Genomic DNA, 17,462 nt, shown 5'->3' on the forward strand with positions numbered 1-17,462 from the left:
GTAAGGTGGTTTATTTGATAAAAATACAACACACAAGAATTAAAGTTTTATTTTCTGAATCAGTTAAATGTTTTCTGTAACATCAATGACCTTTTCTTTACCAGATAGGCCAATCAATGAATAAAAGCAAAGCATTCTGGATACGCATAACATACAGTATGTCCTATGTGGTAGTTACCATCATCTGTAGCTAATATAAAAAATAAAAAAAAACTAGTAACATCAATATTAAAGTAAATATTAATGAAATTTTAAATCGGAAAATGTACAGTTTACAGTAGCTGTATCAGTCTTACACTTGTACAAACTCATATGTGTGTACTATGCACTGATAACATAGTTTATTTGATAAAAAACAAAAACATTATTTACACAAGCATGAATTATTTTAGTGCACTTTCCATACATACTGCACTATAAGGCACTGGTCAAAATAGGGTGACATTTGCGACAACCATACATTTGTAAAAACACAGGTTATGGGATATAGGATACATTAATTATGCAAAGCAGCACCAAACTGCAACATGTGTACAAATCTGTAATTCAAGAAAAGAGCTATGAGTAAATTTTGATGAGAAAGTTGCCAAAATATGAAATTAAAATCACGTATAATTTTTTTCCCATCATTTATATTTTCTCTACACCTTTCTTTCTCACACCCCCACCAGTCCCAGCTAGTATCTGATCAGGGTTTTATATGCAGGAAATGAGTCAAGACATACTGTACTCAGAACTGTGGAAATTACCTATATCTTTACATTGATTATTCTGAAGATCTGTCTGTGTGTGTGTGTGTGTGTGTGTGTGTGTGTGTGTGTGTGTGTGTGTGTGTGTGTGTGTGTGTGTGTGTGTGTGTATATGTGTACGGACAAACTGGAGAGATATTAAAAGTTAGAAATGCAGCACCCAACCCAACTCATGTCCATTTCCTAATTTTGTGGAAATTACTCAGAATTTAGTCAATGGAAATGACCTACATCTTAGATAGCTTATTCTGGAGATGTGTGTGTGTGTGTGTGTGTGTGTGTAACCTGATCTTGGGCAGTGTGTTCAAAGACTTGCCTCCTGCTCGTCCTCTTCCTCCTGTCCTCTGAGCTGCTCTCCCCTCTCTCTGCCAGCAGCCCTCCCTCCTGGGATGCAGGGGCAACCCCTCCACGCAACGCTATCCAGCTCTCTGTTGACACCTACTGACCTAAAAAGACAGCACCAGGAGACTACTGTTTACCGAAAGGAATATCAATACACACACGCAAGCACGCACGAATGCAAGCACACACACACACACACACACACACACACACACACACACACACACACACACACACACACACACACACACAGTCCATCTCCCAGCTAGTTCGTATTCAACCTCTATTACCTGGCTCTTGACTTGCAGAGCAGAAACATAGCGGTGGTGGTCAGCAGCACTATGACCAGTCTGATGATGACAGCTGGCAGAGGAGAGGCTGGAACAGAGACGCGTATTGGTTAGCATCCTAGTGATTAGCATCAGAACCATCTGTGAATCAGAGTCTGTCAGTTAAAGTTACGTCTGGTTCATGTTCAGGTACCTGTTACGGTCAGAGAGAGGAGCTCACTCTCAGAGGAGAAGTTATGAGAGAAAACATCATTCTTATAAACACAGCTGTAGTTTCCTTGGTGGGAGTCGTCTGCAGCAGGGAAGAGGAAGGCAGCAGAGTGATTGACAGCTGGCTGGGTCTGGGTTCTGTTGATCCCGGGGAGCGTGAGGAGGAAGGAGCCTCCTGGGTACTGTGGCTGAGTGGAGCAGGTGATGGTGAAGCTGTGGCCCCATAACAGCTCAGGCCCCGGGTAGCCCCTGGACACCCCTTCCGTTGAGACATTCAGGGAGATATCAGGCTGGACCAGGAGATCTGGAGAAGAGGATGGAACATCTAATGACTTTCCTAATTTAGATGTGATGACATCATCGATGTGGAAGTAAGTGTAAGTGATTAATAACACCCTCCCATACAGATCAACACAAATAGATACCTACCCTGTTTATGAGGTTTATTGTTATTCTATTTCAAAGATGAAGGGCCTACAGCAACTTATAGACTTTAAAATACAATAGCAGTTCTGTTGATCCCGGGGAGCGTAAGGAGAAATTGAGGATTTCTATTTGATTAATTAGTCATGATTTAATGCAATAGTACAGTTTTTCTGATAGTTTAAATGGAGCCAAACTATCACGGAAATAGTCAAACACACAAAACAAATATGTTTCCCGAGTATCAATACAATGCTAGAACCTGAAACCTGAAAAGTGTCTGTAAATGTACTATCAAAGGAAACTTCTCCTCCTCACTTCAGAAAGCTGTTACATCATGTACAACAAGAGTGACTCAGTAAAAAGACAAACAACTCCACACCATCTAACCAACAAGTCTTACCTGAACAGACCACACCGGCATCGTCTCCGTCATGAGAAAAACTTCCGAAGCCAGCGTATGAGTATGGGCATCGACGCAGTTCAGACTCTGATCCTCTGCATGAAAAATAAATCTGTGTGACTAATCCAGATCCTCTCCCAAAGTAACTGCCTCGTGTTGCTGAAACTGCAGAACCACAGTCCAGCCGTCTGCACACCACAGTTGCTTCATTGATGTCCCAGTCAGTTCCCGCTTTTGTGGCCCCACCCAAATGATGTAAAACCACTTTCCCTGCACACCTACTCCCTCCCTGCAACAGACCGAGTAGTGTAGCTAGACAGAGAGATAGAGAAAGGGAGAGTCAGAGAGAGAGCGAGAGTCAGAGAGAGAGAGCGAGACAAAGAGAGAAAGAATGTGTGAGAGAGATAGAGTCAGAGAGATAGAGAGAGAGAGGGGTACATGTACTGCTCTGAAAGCAGAAAAATAAAATAAGCAACAACATAGTGTTGTTTGATTTGTGACATCTGAAAGAAAGACTCCTTTACTTGAGCAGTTGAGTCCCACATAATTTCCATGTGTGCAGTTCTTCTTTTCTCTGGCTGCGGTGCTGCAGTCCAGGAGAAGGGACTCATTGCCTTTACACTGGAACTCTTTATCCCAGGTCTGACCCTCACCTTCTCCATAGAGCCCCCCCTGTAGAGCAGAAAGATCTGGACAGAGAAGCTCCCAACAAACTACCTCTGCATCCTGCCAGTTAAAGTCAGCTTCACACACTGAGGCCCAGGACTGATTGGACTTCACCTCCAATCTACCAGAGCATGCATTCTCTTCACCCACAAGCCGCACAAAGTCTGAGGAAAAACAGATGAAGGAACAATCGATCAGTTGTGTTGTTGATTCTGTTATCCGCAGGTTGTCAATCCTCTAGCACACCTGGGATTTCTAATCAGCTAATTTTTGATTGGCTGAATGTGTGTACGTGTGTGGTTTGTGTGTACCTGTGTGTGTATCAATGAAAACCCTTTTCTTAGAAATCAAGAGTGCAATGATCATCCCTCCCCATCTATCTCCTTCTCCCTCTCTCCAAACATCTCCCCCTCTCTCTCTCCCTCCCCTCCTCTCTCTCCCCCTCCTCCCCTCTCTCTTAACAAACACTGGATATTCTGTTTACAGTTTTTGCCGATTGCTTACACACTGAAAGTGAATGCTTAGACAAAAGCATCAAAACCTTAACTTTTGCAACCATCCCTTAAACAAAGGCACCAAAAGTACAAACACATTTTCTGCTTTGCACTTTGTTTGCAATTCTGCAACACACTTGCAAAACACTACACTGTTTTTTACATTAGACACTTCATTCAAGAATGAAATCTCTTGCAATCATTGGGAAAACACTTCTATTCAAAATCAAACATACCTGAAATTGGCAACACCCCCACACACACATGAAAACACTTCTACAGTAATTGAACACCAATTAGTCTGAGCCTTAGCACTACAAATAGACAGGTAAGCGCACCTCTTTTGTGAGAACTTTGCAAACATGGATGCAGTAAGAGGTAGAGGTAGAGGTAGAGGTAGAGGTAGAGGTAGAGGTAGAGGTAGAGGTAAAGAACAAGAACAAAGGGGACCAGGCATTAGACAAAGACATATTTCTGACGACATTAGTCGCTACACGGTAGCATCCATAAGATGGACATTTAGACTGGAGAACGGGTATGTCTTCAACTTTCTACATTAGACTGTATCTATGGAATTGTTGCACGTCATTCTGCATCACAGTACAATACAATGTAGTCCTACAATATTAGGTCTATGCTCCTCAGTGAAAAAAATAAAGTATAGTACTGTGAAGTACATGTAGTACAGTATGACAGTACAGTATGTAAAAACAACCTAACCAATGACATCATCTTCTTGCATTTTTTTATAGAACTGCCAGACGACCCCCTGAGGGTGGAAGACAACGTCTGTTCACCCATGAACAGGAACTGGCCATTGTCAATCTAGTGTTGGCAAACAACACCATCTGCCTACATCAACCACGAGAGCAAATCATGGCAGATCACACAACATTCCATAATATCAACTGTGTCAGTATGTCAACACTGCCGCATCTTGCGTCAACACCAACTTCCGATGAAGCAGCTGTACAGGGTTCCATTTGAGAAGAACAGAGTTAGACTCCAAGACCATTATGATTGTGCAAGTGTCACTGTACTATACAGTAATGGCAGTAGATTGGGTCCTATTGGCACTGCATAGATACTGCTTTGTCTGAGGGGGGGGTGGTGTCTGTGGGGCCACCTGCCTTGCCTGTAGTTTTGACTGAATATGTCTGACCTCACCCACCCCCATCCTTGTGTGAAAATGTAGACATTGTAGTCCTGTGTTTTGAGTTATACCATATTCACAGTACAGTGTGTGCATTTTCTGTTACAGAGAGTCCTGGACTTTGACGCAGCTGCACAGCCTCATGAGTTCATTTTCATTGATGAATCTGGATTCAATCTAGCTAAAACCAGGCGTCGGGGCCGTTTTTATAGGACAAAGAGCCGTTGTGAGGGTCTCGCGAGTGGTGCAGTGGTCTAAGGCAGTGCCACTGGAGATTCTGGGTTCGAGTCCAGGCTCTGTCGCAGCCGGCCGTGACCGAGAGACCCATGGGGCGGCGCACAATCGGCTCGGTTGGCGGGGGGGGGGTTGGCCAGCAGGGATGTCCTTGTCCCATTGCGCACTAGTGACTCCTGTGGCGGGCTGGGCGCAGTGCATGCTGACACGGTCGCCAGGTGTACGGTGTTTCCTCCGACACATTGGTGCGTCTGGCTTCCGGGTTAAATAGGCATTGTGTCAAGAAGCCGTGTAGCTTGGTTGGGTTGTGTTTCGGAGGACGCACGGCTCTCAACCTTCACCTCTTCCGAGTCCGTACGGGAGTTGCAGCAATGAGACAAGACTAACTACCAATTGGATACCACAACATTTGGGAGAAAAAGGGGTAAAACATTTTTTATAAACAAGGGCCATTGTGGATGTCCCTGGGCATCGCGGGGAAATATCACCTTGTGTGCCACAATTAGTCTGCAAGGAGTTCTCCATCACCATGCCACCCTAGGTCCCTACAATACTGCACACATAATCATATTTCTGGATGCACTACATAATGCAGTTGTACAGGACGGACCAGAGCAGCCCAGGTTTGTTGTCATCTGGGATAATAGTTTCCACAGGGCTGCTCTGGTCAGGGACTGGTTCACCAACCACAATAACTTCACAGTTGTATACTTGCCCCCTTTTCTCAATCTGATTGAGGAATAATTTTTGGCTTGGTGTTGGAAAGTGTATGACCGCCAATCACGTGCCTGCCTGCCTCTTCTGCAGCAATGGAAGAGGCATGCGGAGACATTGAGGTGGGGTTAGTCCAGGGTTGGATAAGGCGATATTTTCCCCATTGTCTAGTGATGGCATTGCTTGTGATGTGGATGAGGTGATGTGGCCTGACCCTAACCGAAGGCGGGATCCATAAACTATCCACCCCATCCCCTACAATACTATTTTTTGTAATTTTACTGTAATTATTTTTGTTTCTATGAGTTTACAGTAACATTGTATTGATTACTGTACTGTAATTCTAATTTTCTTTTTTCTGTTGTAAAAACCTGCAATGGCAAAAAAATAAGCTGTATATATTTTTTTCTGAAACCTTTCTATTTTTGTGTTCATTGAAATGTGAGTAGATGTATTGTACTGGAACAATCTTTCACAGATGCCTGTATGAGAAAATTGAAAAGGTATACAAAGTACTAAAGACAGCAGTGTTTTGTATAAAGTACATCAGTGTGTTGTTGCTGCTTTGAAAGAGTAAATGAGATGGTGCATGTGTGTATCATTTTGTTGCAAAAATGCCATTTTGAAAAAGGATTGTTAGGTTTTGATTGCAGAGTTTCATTTTGACATAAGTGAGATGTTGTCCAAGTGTTGTGTCTTATTTGGCTTGTGTATAGAGTTTTGACAAAATGAGCCAAATTCCACAGCAAGTGTGTAAGCAATCGCAAAAACCTGACGTCTTAAACAGAATATACACAGATGGCCAATAGAAACTAGAACAGCCTGACTTATTGAGATGAAATACCTGAGAATCACTCACCTGAACAAGCTACACCAACGTATGAACAGCGTTCAGCTTCTGGGCTGACTAGACACTCTCCAAGTGTAGACTCATTACCTGAGCACTTTACAGCTTGCCCTCTAAGCCCAGACGACGATGAGTATCTGTGTAAAGGGTACCCACAGTCCATTTGTTTACACACCACTTTCACCTCGTCTAACAGAGAATCCATGGAGTCACACACTTTCCTCCATTCTCCATGGAGGAAGATCTCCACTTCCCCATGGCAGCTGTTGGACCCACCCACCAGTCTGACTGGGACATCAGCTGTGTACACTAGGGACAGGACAGAGGACGGATGTTACATTTAAAAATGTTAAAGGTGTGTGTGCTTGTGCATGGGTTTGCATGCGTGTGTGTGGGCGTGCACGTGTACCTGTACATGTGTGTGAGTGTGAGTGTGTGTGTGTGTGTGTGTTTGTATGTGCAGAGCAATTAACTGAACACAGACACAGTACATAGGTTAAATCCAAATGGAATCCTATTCCCTATATGATGCACTACTGACCCACTGGGCCCTGCTCAAATGCAGTGCACAATATAGGAAATAGGGTTCCATTTGGAACGCACTGATAATATATAATAAACAGAATTGAACTACCTGAGCTCCAGTACAGGATAATCAGCATCAAGACAGGTGTCATATCGTTTTCAAACTGGGGCTCCACTGGGCTATAGCCTACAGGTCTACTGTCTAAATACTGAGCTATAGCCTACAGGTCTACTGTCTAAATACTGAGCTATAGCCTACAGGTCTACTGTCTAAATACTGAGCTATAGCCTACAGGTCTACTGTCTAAATACTGAGCTGTAGCCTACAGGTCTACTGTCTAAATACTGAGCTATAGCCTACAGGTCTACTGTCTAAATGCTGAGTTGTAGCCTACAGGTCTACTGTCTAAATACTGAGCTGTAGCCTACAGGTCTACTGTCTAAATACTGAGCTGTAGCCTACAGGTCTACTGTCTAAATACTGAGCTACAGCCTACAGGTCTACTGTCTAAATACTGAGCTGTAGCCTACAGACTGAAGAGTGAACTGAACTTGCAGCACTTCTATCATATGACGCCCTTCTTCAGTCTCACTGATATGGCATCCTCCTGTTTTTTACCTCCGCCTCTCACCGTTAAGTTCTGATCCGTTTTAGAAAGCAAAAAGACAGGAAGTTGCTCAGAGCACAGCCCTGTGAGTGGAATTTACCCATATCTTAAATCACTGACATCAAGATCCATAGATTATTGACGTACTAGTTGTCCTCAAGATGATGAAATGGACATAAATTGGGTTAATATCTCTCCAGTTTGTTACACAATGACACACACACACACACACACACACACACACACACACACACACACACACACACACACACACACACACACACACAGCTATTCATTACTTGTTTACAAAGTCTAAAATTATAAAACAAACATATCTCATGAGGCATAAATAAGTTATATTATTCAAGAATCAATGGTTTATACTGAATCTGATTTACTGTAATATAATTAGATAACATGTCCATTAAGCAGTAGCCTACTGTATATTGGGTATACTGAATCTGATTTAGAGTAATATCAGTAGTTGACATGTCCATTAAGCAGTAGCCTATTGTACAGTTGAAGTTGGAAGTTTACATACACTTTAGCCCAATACATTTAAACTCTGTTTTTCACAATTCCTGACATTTAATCCGAGTAAAAATTCCCTGTCTTAGGTCAGTTAGGATCACCAATTTATTTTAAGAATGTGAAATGCCAGAATAATAGTAGAGACAATGATTTATTTCAGCTTTTATTTCTTTCATCACATTCCCAGTGGGTCAGAAGTTTACATACCCTCAATAAGTATTTGGTAGCATTTCCTTTAAATTGTTTAACTTGGGTCAAATGTTTCGGGTAGCCTTCCACAAGCTTCCCACAATAAGTTGGGTGAATTGTGGCCCATTCCTCCTGACAGCTGGTGTAACTGAGTCAGGTTTGTAGGCCTCCTTGCTCGCACACACTTTTTCAGTTCTGCCCACAAATTTTCAATAGGATTGAGGTCAGGGCCTTGTGATGGCCACTCCAATACCTTGACTTTGTTGTCCTTAAGCCATTTTGCCACAACTTTGGAAGTATGCTTGGGGTCATTGTTCATTTGGAAAACCCATTTGCGACCAAGCTTTAACTTCCTGACTGATGTCTTGAGATGTTGCTTCAATATATCCACATAATGTTCTTACCTCACGATGCCATCTATTTTGTGAAGTGCACCAGTCCCTCCTGCAGCAAAGCACCCCCACAAATGATGCTGCCACCCCCGTGCTTCACGGTTGGGATGGTGTTCTTCAGCTTGCAAGCCTCCCCCTTTTTACTCCAAACATAACAATGGTCATTATGGCCAAACAGTTCTATTTTTGTTTCATCAGACCAGAGGACATTTCTCCAAGGAGTACGATCTTTGTCCCCATGTGCACTTGCAAACCGTAGTCTGGCTTTTTTATGACGGTTTTGGAGCAGTGGCTTCTTCCTTGCTGAGCGGCCTTTCAGGTTATGTCGATGTAGGACTTGTTTGACTGTGGATATAGATACTTTTGTTTCTGTTTCCTCCAACATCTTCACATGGTCCTTTGCTGTTGTTCTGGGATTGATTTTCACTTTTCACACCAAAGTACATTCATCTCTAGGAGACAGAACGCGTCTCCTTCCTGAGCGGTATGACAGCTGAGTGGTCCCAAGGTGTTTATACTTGCATACTATTGTTTGTACAGATGAACGTGGTACCTTCAGGCATTTGGAAATTGCTCCCAAGGATGACCCAGAGTTGTGGAGGTCTATAATTGTTTTTCTGAGGTCTTGGCTGATTTCTTTTGATTTTCACATCATGTCAACCAAAGAGGGACTGAGTTTGAAGGTAGGCCTTGAAATACATCCACAGGTACACCTCCAATTGACTCAAATGATGTCAATTAGCCTATCAGAAGCTTCTAAAGCCATGACATAATTTTCTGACATTTTCCAAGCTGTTTAAAGGCGCAGTCATCTTAGTGCATGTAAACTTCTGACCACTGGAATTGTGATACAGTGAATTATAAGTGAAATAATCTGTCTGTAAACAATAGTTGGAAAAATGACTTGTGTCATGCACAAAGTAGATGTCCTAACCAACTTGCCAAAACTATAGTTTATAACAAGAAATTTGTGGAGTGGTTGAAAAACAACTTTTAATGACTCAAATCTAAGTGTATGTAAACTTCCGACTTCAACTGTATATTGTAGACTAGGTCTACCTAACGAACAAAAACAGTGATGTCTCGCAAACCCTAGTATAGGCCTACTCCATTCGATTTGACAGAGATAAGAACGAGGTAGGTTATTCACGTATGTAGCCTAGTGATATGAATTTGAACGTAAACCAAATGAGACTATATGGAGGTGAATATTTATTAGGCTACTTTATGATGCTAATTTAGCATTACTGATGTTTCCAAATACCTGTTTGCAGGATTTCAACTAGGCCTACAGTAGCCTACCTCAAACCAAATATTTTTCAAAACTGCAAATGTATATGACATTGAGCATGACATCTATTATCAACAGCTGTTATTGTTGCAATATGCATTAATGTCCCTTACAAAAAAAGATTGCAGTTTTGAAACTGCAGTAAAAGTGCAGTTATTGCAGTCGACTGTGGTATTTTGGAGGCAGTAATTACAGATAACTGCAGTTACACTGCAAAATTATTGCATTAAAAAAACGTATTTTGGATGCAGTGTTGGCAGAACACTTCAGTTATACTGCACTCTGACTGGGGGTGTGTGCGTGTAAACACATTTTGATTTGCAGGTGGGGGAATTATTGAGATAAAGATTCTGTGGTGGTAAATGATTGTGTTAATACGATGACATTTTTGAGGACATACCTCAACCACCAGAGCTAGGTGTAAACAAACAGATGCTATGGACCAGACCAAAAGGTAAACAAACAGATGCTATGTACCAGACCTAAAGGTAAACAAACAGATGCTATGGACCAGACCTAGAGGTAAACAAACAGATGCTATGGACCAGAGCTAGAGGGTAAACAAACAGATGCTATGGACCAGACCTAGAGGGTAAACAAACAGATGCTATGGACCAGAGCTAGAGGGTAAACAAACAGATGCTATGGACCAGACCTAGAGGTAAACAAACAGATGCTATGGACCAGACCTAGATGTAAACAAACAGATGCTATGGACCAGACCTAGAGGGTAAACAAACAGATGCTATGGACCAGACCTAGAGGTAAACAAACAGATGCTCTGGACCAGACCTAGATGTAAACAAACAGATGCTATGGACCAGACCTAGAGGTAAACAAACAGATGCTATGGACCAGACCTAGGGCCTGTTGCACAAAAGTAGAATTAAGACATCCGGGATAAATGACTCAGCTGAGCTCAATGAAGCCAAAACATGTGCGTCCAGGCTTAATTGGTTGCACAAAGACCAAGCCAGGATGAGCAGACACGGATTCATTAAGCCAGGTGAAACCAATCCTGGATAGGTGCGCGCTCACGGCTCACTCAAATAGACCCCGCCACAGATCACAGATTAACTGATTTACCATGGCAACTAGAGCCGCGTACTTTTCCCCGTCGGAAGCACAAATCCTCATGGAGGCATACGAGGAGGTAAAATATATAATTAAGAAGAAAGGCAACACCGCCACAGTGATAAAGCAAAGAGAAAAAGCGTGGCAAAGTATTGCAGACCGCCTGAATGCGTAAGTAGTGCACAATTACACAGTCACCGCTCCGCTGAAACATCACAATTACAATTCAAATATTTAATTCACATCTCCAAAAATGCAGTTGTACTGTAATTATGAAACGGTTAAATTTTTTAATTGAAATGCACTGCAGATATGAGTGAAATTGTGTAAAGTAACTCCATCACACTGTATAAAGCTATGATAGATTTTTTGATATTTTTACTGAAAACAAGACAAAAATACCAAGTAATTCTTTGCAGTGTGACTCCATTAAATGTGTGTGTGTGTGTGTGTGTGTGTGTGTGTGTGTGTGTGTGTGTGTGTAGATTAAACATGAACGGGCCAAAACGGACATGGCAGCAGGTCAAAATCAAATACAAGAACATTCTGCAGAATGGTATGGTCCCTGACTAATATTTAACAAAGCACAAGCATATATTGTACCCAGAAGGTGCCTGCTCACACATTGTCTGTACTGTTTTAGCAGTGAAAAAGAATACCCACAGACAAGGCACGGGTGGTGGGTCACCAAAGGCTGACCTTACCCCAGCAGAGGACATGGCCTTGGAGCTAAATAAAGGCAGGCCCGTCTTAGAGGGGATCCCTGGGGGGAAAGAGACGAGCATAGGTTCCTCCCAAGATGCCACCCGCTTCATTCAAGGTATGTCCTTCCATCTCTACATGGGATACAACCACATTCATATTGAATCAATTTGGACTGTCTGACTTTGGTTTACCTATTGCCTTGCAGTGTCTGGCAGCACTGTGTTCCTGTTAGAGCCACCAGCACAAGCACCAGACGATGCTGATCCAGTGAGTACTCCATCAAAGGCATACTGTAGGCCTGGCATGTCTTGTCTACTAGCTTCAATATGAATCCGATTAAATGTGATAGGGTGAAGGCCCCAGTGCAGCAGCAACAGCACATGATGGAGACGATGATGAGGAGGAGACCATCTCTCTGGATTCCAGAAGGCATGAGGTATCATGTTAAGACTGTGAAAGTACTATTTACTCTACAATGGTGAGGAGTCCTCATCAAAATCAAAAAATCTAATTTCTTTTACAGGACCCAGATGCTATACAGTGGGAAAACCAGCCTGGCAACATAGTGCGTATTAATAAAAGGACACCACATCCTGCCAAATTCCAGCTGCGCTAATTGTATTGTGTTCACAGAGCTCACAAGCTATCAGAAAGTTGTATGGCAACCACCTCCGGCGCCAAATAGAACTGGCAGACATAGACATTCAGTACAAGAAGAAAAAGATGGAAAATCTTGCACTGGAGTCCGAAATAAAAAAGAGGACAATTAGGAAACTGGACCTTGAAATAAAAAAACTTGAGAGGGAGGTGAGATATGCCTTCAATGTACACTGTATGCTAACTGTAACACAAATGTATTAATCATTATTTTTCTTTCCTCCCCAGCTCCAAGAAGATGACACAGCTCAAAATAAAAATTAGGTATATTCTCGTAAAGTCAAGTGAGCCATGACATATGAGCTCTTATTGTGAGCACACAGGACGGTGGCATCTTTCTAAGGTTTTTTTATTTTCCCAGCAATCAGTACAACCAAGTCATCGTTATAAGGCATCGCCCTCTTTTGCCCACCCCCCAGCACCAGGTGTGGCCACTAGCCTATATGAAGGCCCAAAATTGTGTGTTCCTTTCTGCTCTGACAATGGCATGCCCATTCGTGCGAGATGTGGTGGATGAAGAAGCACTTGTGCTGAGGAGAGCCTTCAGGCGAGAAAGGGTCTTCAGGGACCGGTTGGACCCACTGGCCTTCCCTGATGACCATCTATATGAAAGATACAGGTTTTCTGCAGATGGCATCAGGTATCTATGCAGACTACTGGGTCCCAGGATTAAGCACCGCACTGCACGGAGCCATGCACTGAGTGTGGAGCAAATGGTTTGTGTGGCCTTGCGCTTTTTTTTCTAGTGGAGCCTTCCTGTACTCAGTGGGGGATGCAGAACAGCTGAACAAGGCCACAATTTGCCGCACAATAAGGAGTGTGTGTCTGGCTATCAAAGCATTAGCAGATGTCTTCATCTCCTTCCCTGGCCACAGAAGACTCTGTGACATCAAAGAGGAGTTCTATAGGATTGCAGGTAAGAGGATCTACAAATTACAGGACAACTGTTAACACATAGTAGGATACTCATTACTTTGTGTGACAGGTTTCCCCAATGTCATTGGTGCAGTGGACTGCACACACATAAGGATAAAAGCCCCCTCAGGTGCCCATGAGGCCGATTTTTGTGAATAGGAAATCCTTTCACAGCATTAATGTTCAGGTGAACATAACTTTTTGATATTGTCCATTGACGAACACTCTGCATTGCCAGTGATGTGCATTGATTGGTGTAATATTCCTCATCTTATGATTTCAGATGGTCTGCAATGCTGACTGTGTGATCAGCAATGTTGTGGCAAAATGGCCTGGCTCAGTCCATGACTCCAGAATCTTTCGGGCCTCTGAAATCTATCACAAGGTAAGCCACACAACCCCTATTTATAACCATCATGGCTGTGTCAAGAATATCACTGTGTTTATGAGGTAGTAATGATGAGATTTTGTGTTGACAGGTGAATTCTCTGGTGTGCTGCTGGGAGACAGGGGGTATGGCTGCCAGCCTTTTCTCCTGACACCTTTCACAGACCCCCAGGAAGCACAGCAGGCCTACAACCATGCCCATGCCAGGACCAGGGCCAGAGTTGAAATGACCTTTGGCCTCCTGAAGGCACGCTTTCACTGCCTTCACAAATTAAGGGTCAGCCCTGTTAGGGCATGTGATATTACTGTGGCTTGTGCTGTCCTCCACAATGTGGCCTGCCTGAGGAAGGAGAGGGCCCCCAGAGTGCCACCAGCCATGGACTGGGACAATCCGGCAATCTTCCCTGATGACGACAGTGGTCGGCTGCTGAGGGACCAATATGTGTTGAATTATTTTAGTTAGTATGTGTGCTTTCAATTTTGGTTAAATATGTCCTGCGGTGGCAGAGGAATTGGGTTTTTTTTTGGTTCGTTTTTTTACGAATTTGGCCTCTTATGATGTTTGTGCGGTATACTGTGTGTAATACAAGGCTGCAGGGAGGCTACTGCATCCATTCATTTGTCTGTTCAGTTGATGTGTATGGATTTGTCCTGCATTTATTTTAGTGTGCAGACATGCAGGGTGTGTTATATACAGACCTTTGAATGTGTATGTATCATTTTGTATAATATGCTTGGATTCTGTGCTTTCCATCTTGTAGTCACTGTGACTTCAGTTTCGAAAGGAGCTGATGGTTTACCTGCTTTGTTTTGTCCTTATTCAATAAAGGAACATAATGTTACACATTGTGTTTTTATATTCATATGGAATGTGTATTTGTTTATATGACAGAGTACTAGGGCCACACTGAAGAAAAAGGATAAAGTCATAAATTTATGAGGCTGGTTCTTTCTGCAGAAAAGCTACATATTGTTTTTACAGTTTTGATACTTATGACAATGTGATACTTAATATTCTGGCACATCAGCATGTCTTTGTTTATGAAACCATACTGAAGTACAATTTCACGAAATGCCCCACATCTGTCATTTTAACAACTGTCCTCCTTTAAAACAACCGGTTACAATATTATTACTTGTGTTTTTTTCCCCTCTGTGGCCCTAATATTCTATCATTTTATATATAGCCTTATAGTCTATGGGAAACTGTAAATTATCTAATGATAGCAACATAATCTAAAAATTATTTTTTATCCAAAATCATTGAAATTAATGATCACAAACGTTTAAATAATGACAGTGGGTCTAGTTATGTGATAACAATGTATAGTGAGCAGTGAAATAACTATTGGTTTCCATTTGTGGTGACTGCTGACTGACATTAGGGATGAGATTAAATAGATCCTGGAATTTAGCCTGGTCTGGAGCAGGCTAGCTCCACAGAATAAATCTCCATGGTAATTTATACCATAACATATCCTCCTGCCCCCTATCCATCTTTAGTGCAACCGGATTACGGATCAATTGAGCCAGGATCACCAAGATATCCTGGCTTAATCCCTTATCCTAGTTTTGTGCAACAGGCCCCTAGAGGTAAACAAACAGATGCTATGGACCAGAACTAGATGTAAACAAACAGATGCTATGGACCAGACCTAGAGGTAAACAAACAGATGCTATGGACCAGACCTAGAGGGTAAACAAACAGATGCTATGGACCAGAGCTAGATGTAAACAAACAGATGCTATGGACCAGAGCTAGATGTAAACAAACAGATGCTATGGACCAGACCTAGATGTAAACAAACAGATGCTATGGACCAGACCTAGATGTAAACAAACAGATGCTATGGACCAGACCTAGATGTAAACAAACAGATGCTATGGACCAGACCTAGAGGTAAACAAACAGATGCTATGGACCAGAGCTAGATGTAAACAAACAGATGCTATGGACCAGACCTAGAGGTAAACAAACAGATGCTCTGGACCAGACCTAGAGGTAAACAAACAGATGCTATGGACCAGACCTAGAGGTAAACAAACAGATGCTATGGACCAGAGCTAGATGTAAACAAACAGATGCTATGGACCAGACCTAGAGGTAAACAAACAGATGCTATGGACCAGAGCTAGAGGTAAACAAACAGATGCTATGGACCAGAGGTAGATGTAAACAAACAGATGCTATGGACCAGACCTAGAGGTAAACAAACAGATGCTATGGACCAGACCTAGAGGTAAACAAACAGATGCTATGGACCAGACCTAGAGGTAAACAAACAGATGCTATGGACCAGACCTAGATGTAAACAAACAGATGCTATGGACCAGACCTAGATGTAAACAAACAGATGCTATGGACCAGAGCTAGATGTAAACAAACAGATGCTATGGACCAGACCTAGAGGTAAACAAACAGATGCTATGGACCAGAGCTAGAGGTAAACAAACAGATGCTATGGACCAGACCTAGAGGTAAACAAACAGATGCTATGGACCAGAGCTAGAGGTAAACAAACAGATGCTATGGACCAGAGCTAGATGTAAACAAACAGATGCTATGGACCAGACCTAGAGGTAAACAAACAGATGCTATGGACCAGAGCTAGAGGTAAACAAACAGATGCTATGGACCAGAGGTAGATGTAAACAAACAGATGCTATGGACCAGACCTAGATGTAAACAAACAGATGCTATGGACCAGAGCTAGATGTAAACAAACAGATGCTATGGACCAGACCTAGATGTAAACAAACAGATGCTATGGACCAGAACTAGATGTAAACAAACAGATGCTATGGTGTGAACAAAAATAACTAAAACTAACGTAAACCTTTGTAACGTTAATCTGTTAGCTGTTAGTTCTGACAGCGGCTAGTAGACGAGACGACCTCTGACCTTGTCACAGCTCACAGCACTCCTCTGGTCTGGTTGGACTGTTGTGAAGGCAGACAGAGGACCTGTATGTGTGTCTGAGAACAGGATCTTTGGGGATATGGACCGTACAGCCACAGACAGACACACCACTGGGAGGAGCCAAAGCAGTCCAATGAACTAATGAGAGCCTAAGTAGAGGATGATTGACACACTAAAGCCCCCGCCCCCCTCTTTCCAGCCACTGCCAGTAATGTGTCTGATAAAGCGTCAGGCTTTTCCTGTGTCAGCCTGCACAACCAGGACACAACCTCAGTCAGTGACTCTGCATAAAACTGCCTTCTGGGACACCAGCCAACATGGAACATGTTGAGGCATTCTCTCCAGCCGACAACATGTACTTTGGAAACCTGGCTTCAATCGGTGCAATTTAAACCAGTGATCCAGTTAGAACCAGTGAGCCAGTTGGAACCAGTGAGCCAGTTAGAACCAGTGAGCCAGTTGGAACTAGTGAGCCAGTTAGAACCAGTGAGCCAGTTAGAACCAGTGAACCAGTGAGCCAGTTAGAACCAGTGAGCCAGTTAGAACCAGTGAACCAGTGAGCCAGTTAGAACCAGTGAGCCAGTTAGAACCAGTGAGCCAGTTAGAACCAGTGAGCCAGTTAGAACCAGTGAGCCAGTTGGAACCAGTGAGCCAGTTAGAACCAGTGATCCAGTTAGAACCAGTGAACCAGTTAAAACAAGTGATCCAGTTAGAACCAGTGAGCCAGTTAGAACCAGTGATCC

At 42.8% G+C, this 17,462-nt stretch overlaps 1 protein-coding gene across 1 annotated transcript; it reads right to left on the reverse strand.

Annotated features, from left to right (window-relative positions):
* Nucleotides 1-34: 34 nt before the first annotated feature.
* On the reverse strand, nucleotides 35-16,952 carry LOC106610538 (scavenger receptor cysteine-rich type 1 protein M130). The gene is made up of 7 exons (XM_014209926.2): nucleotides 16,702-16,952; nucleotides 6,538-6,834; nucleotides 2,942-3,247; nucleotides 2,418-2,729; nucleotides 1,575-1,895; nucleotides 1,382-1,469; nucleotides 35-1,195 (listed from the first exon to the last, which is right to left on the reverse strand). The coding sequence occupies exons 2-7, from the start codon at nucleotides 6,728-6,730 to the stop codon at nucleotides 1,054-1,056; spliced, it is 1,362 nt and encodes a 453-aa protein (XP_014065401.1). The 5' UTR covers nucleotides 6,731-6,834; nucleotides 16,702-16,952; the 3' UTR covers nucleotides 35-1,053.
* Between the last annotated feature and the right edge of the window lie 510 nt (nucleotides 16,953-17,462).

Source organism: Salmo salar, chromosome ssa04 (assembly GCF_905237065.1).
Source record: "Salmo salar chromosome ssa04, Ssal_v3.1, whole genome shotgun sequence".
In the NCBI taxonomy this organism is placed as follows: domain Eukaryota; kingdom Metazoa; phylum Chordata; class Actinopteri; order Salmoniformes; family Salmonidae; genus Salmo; species Salmo salar.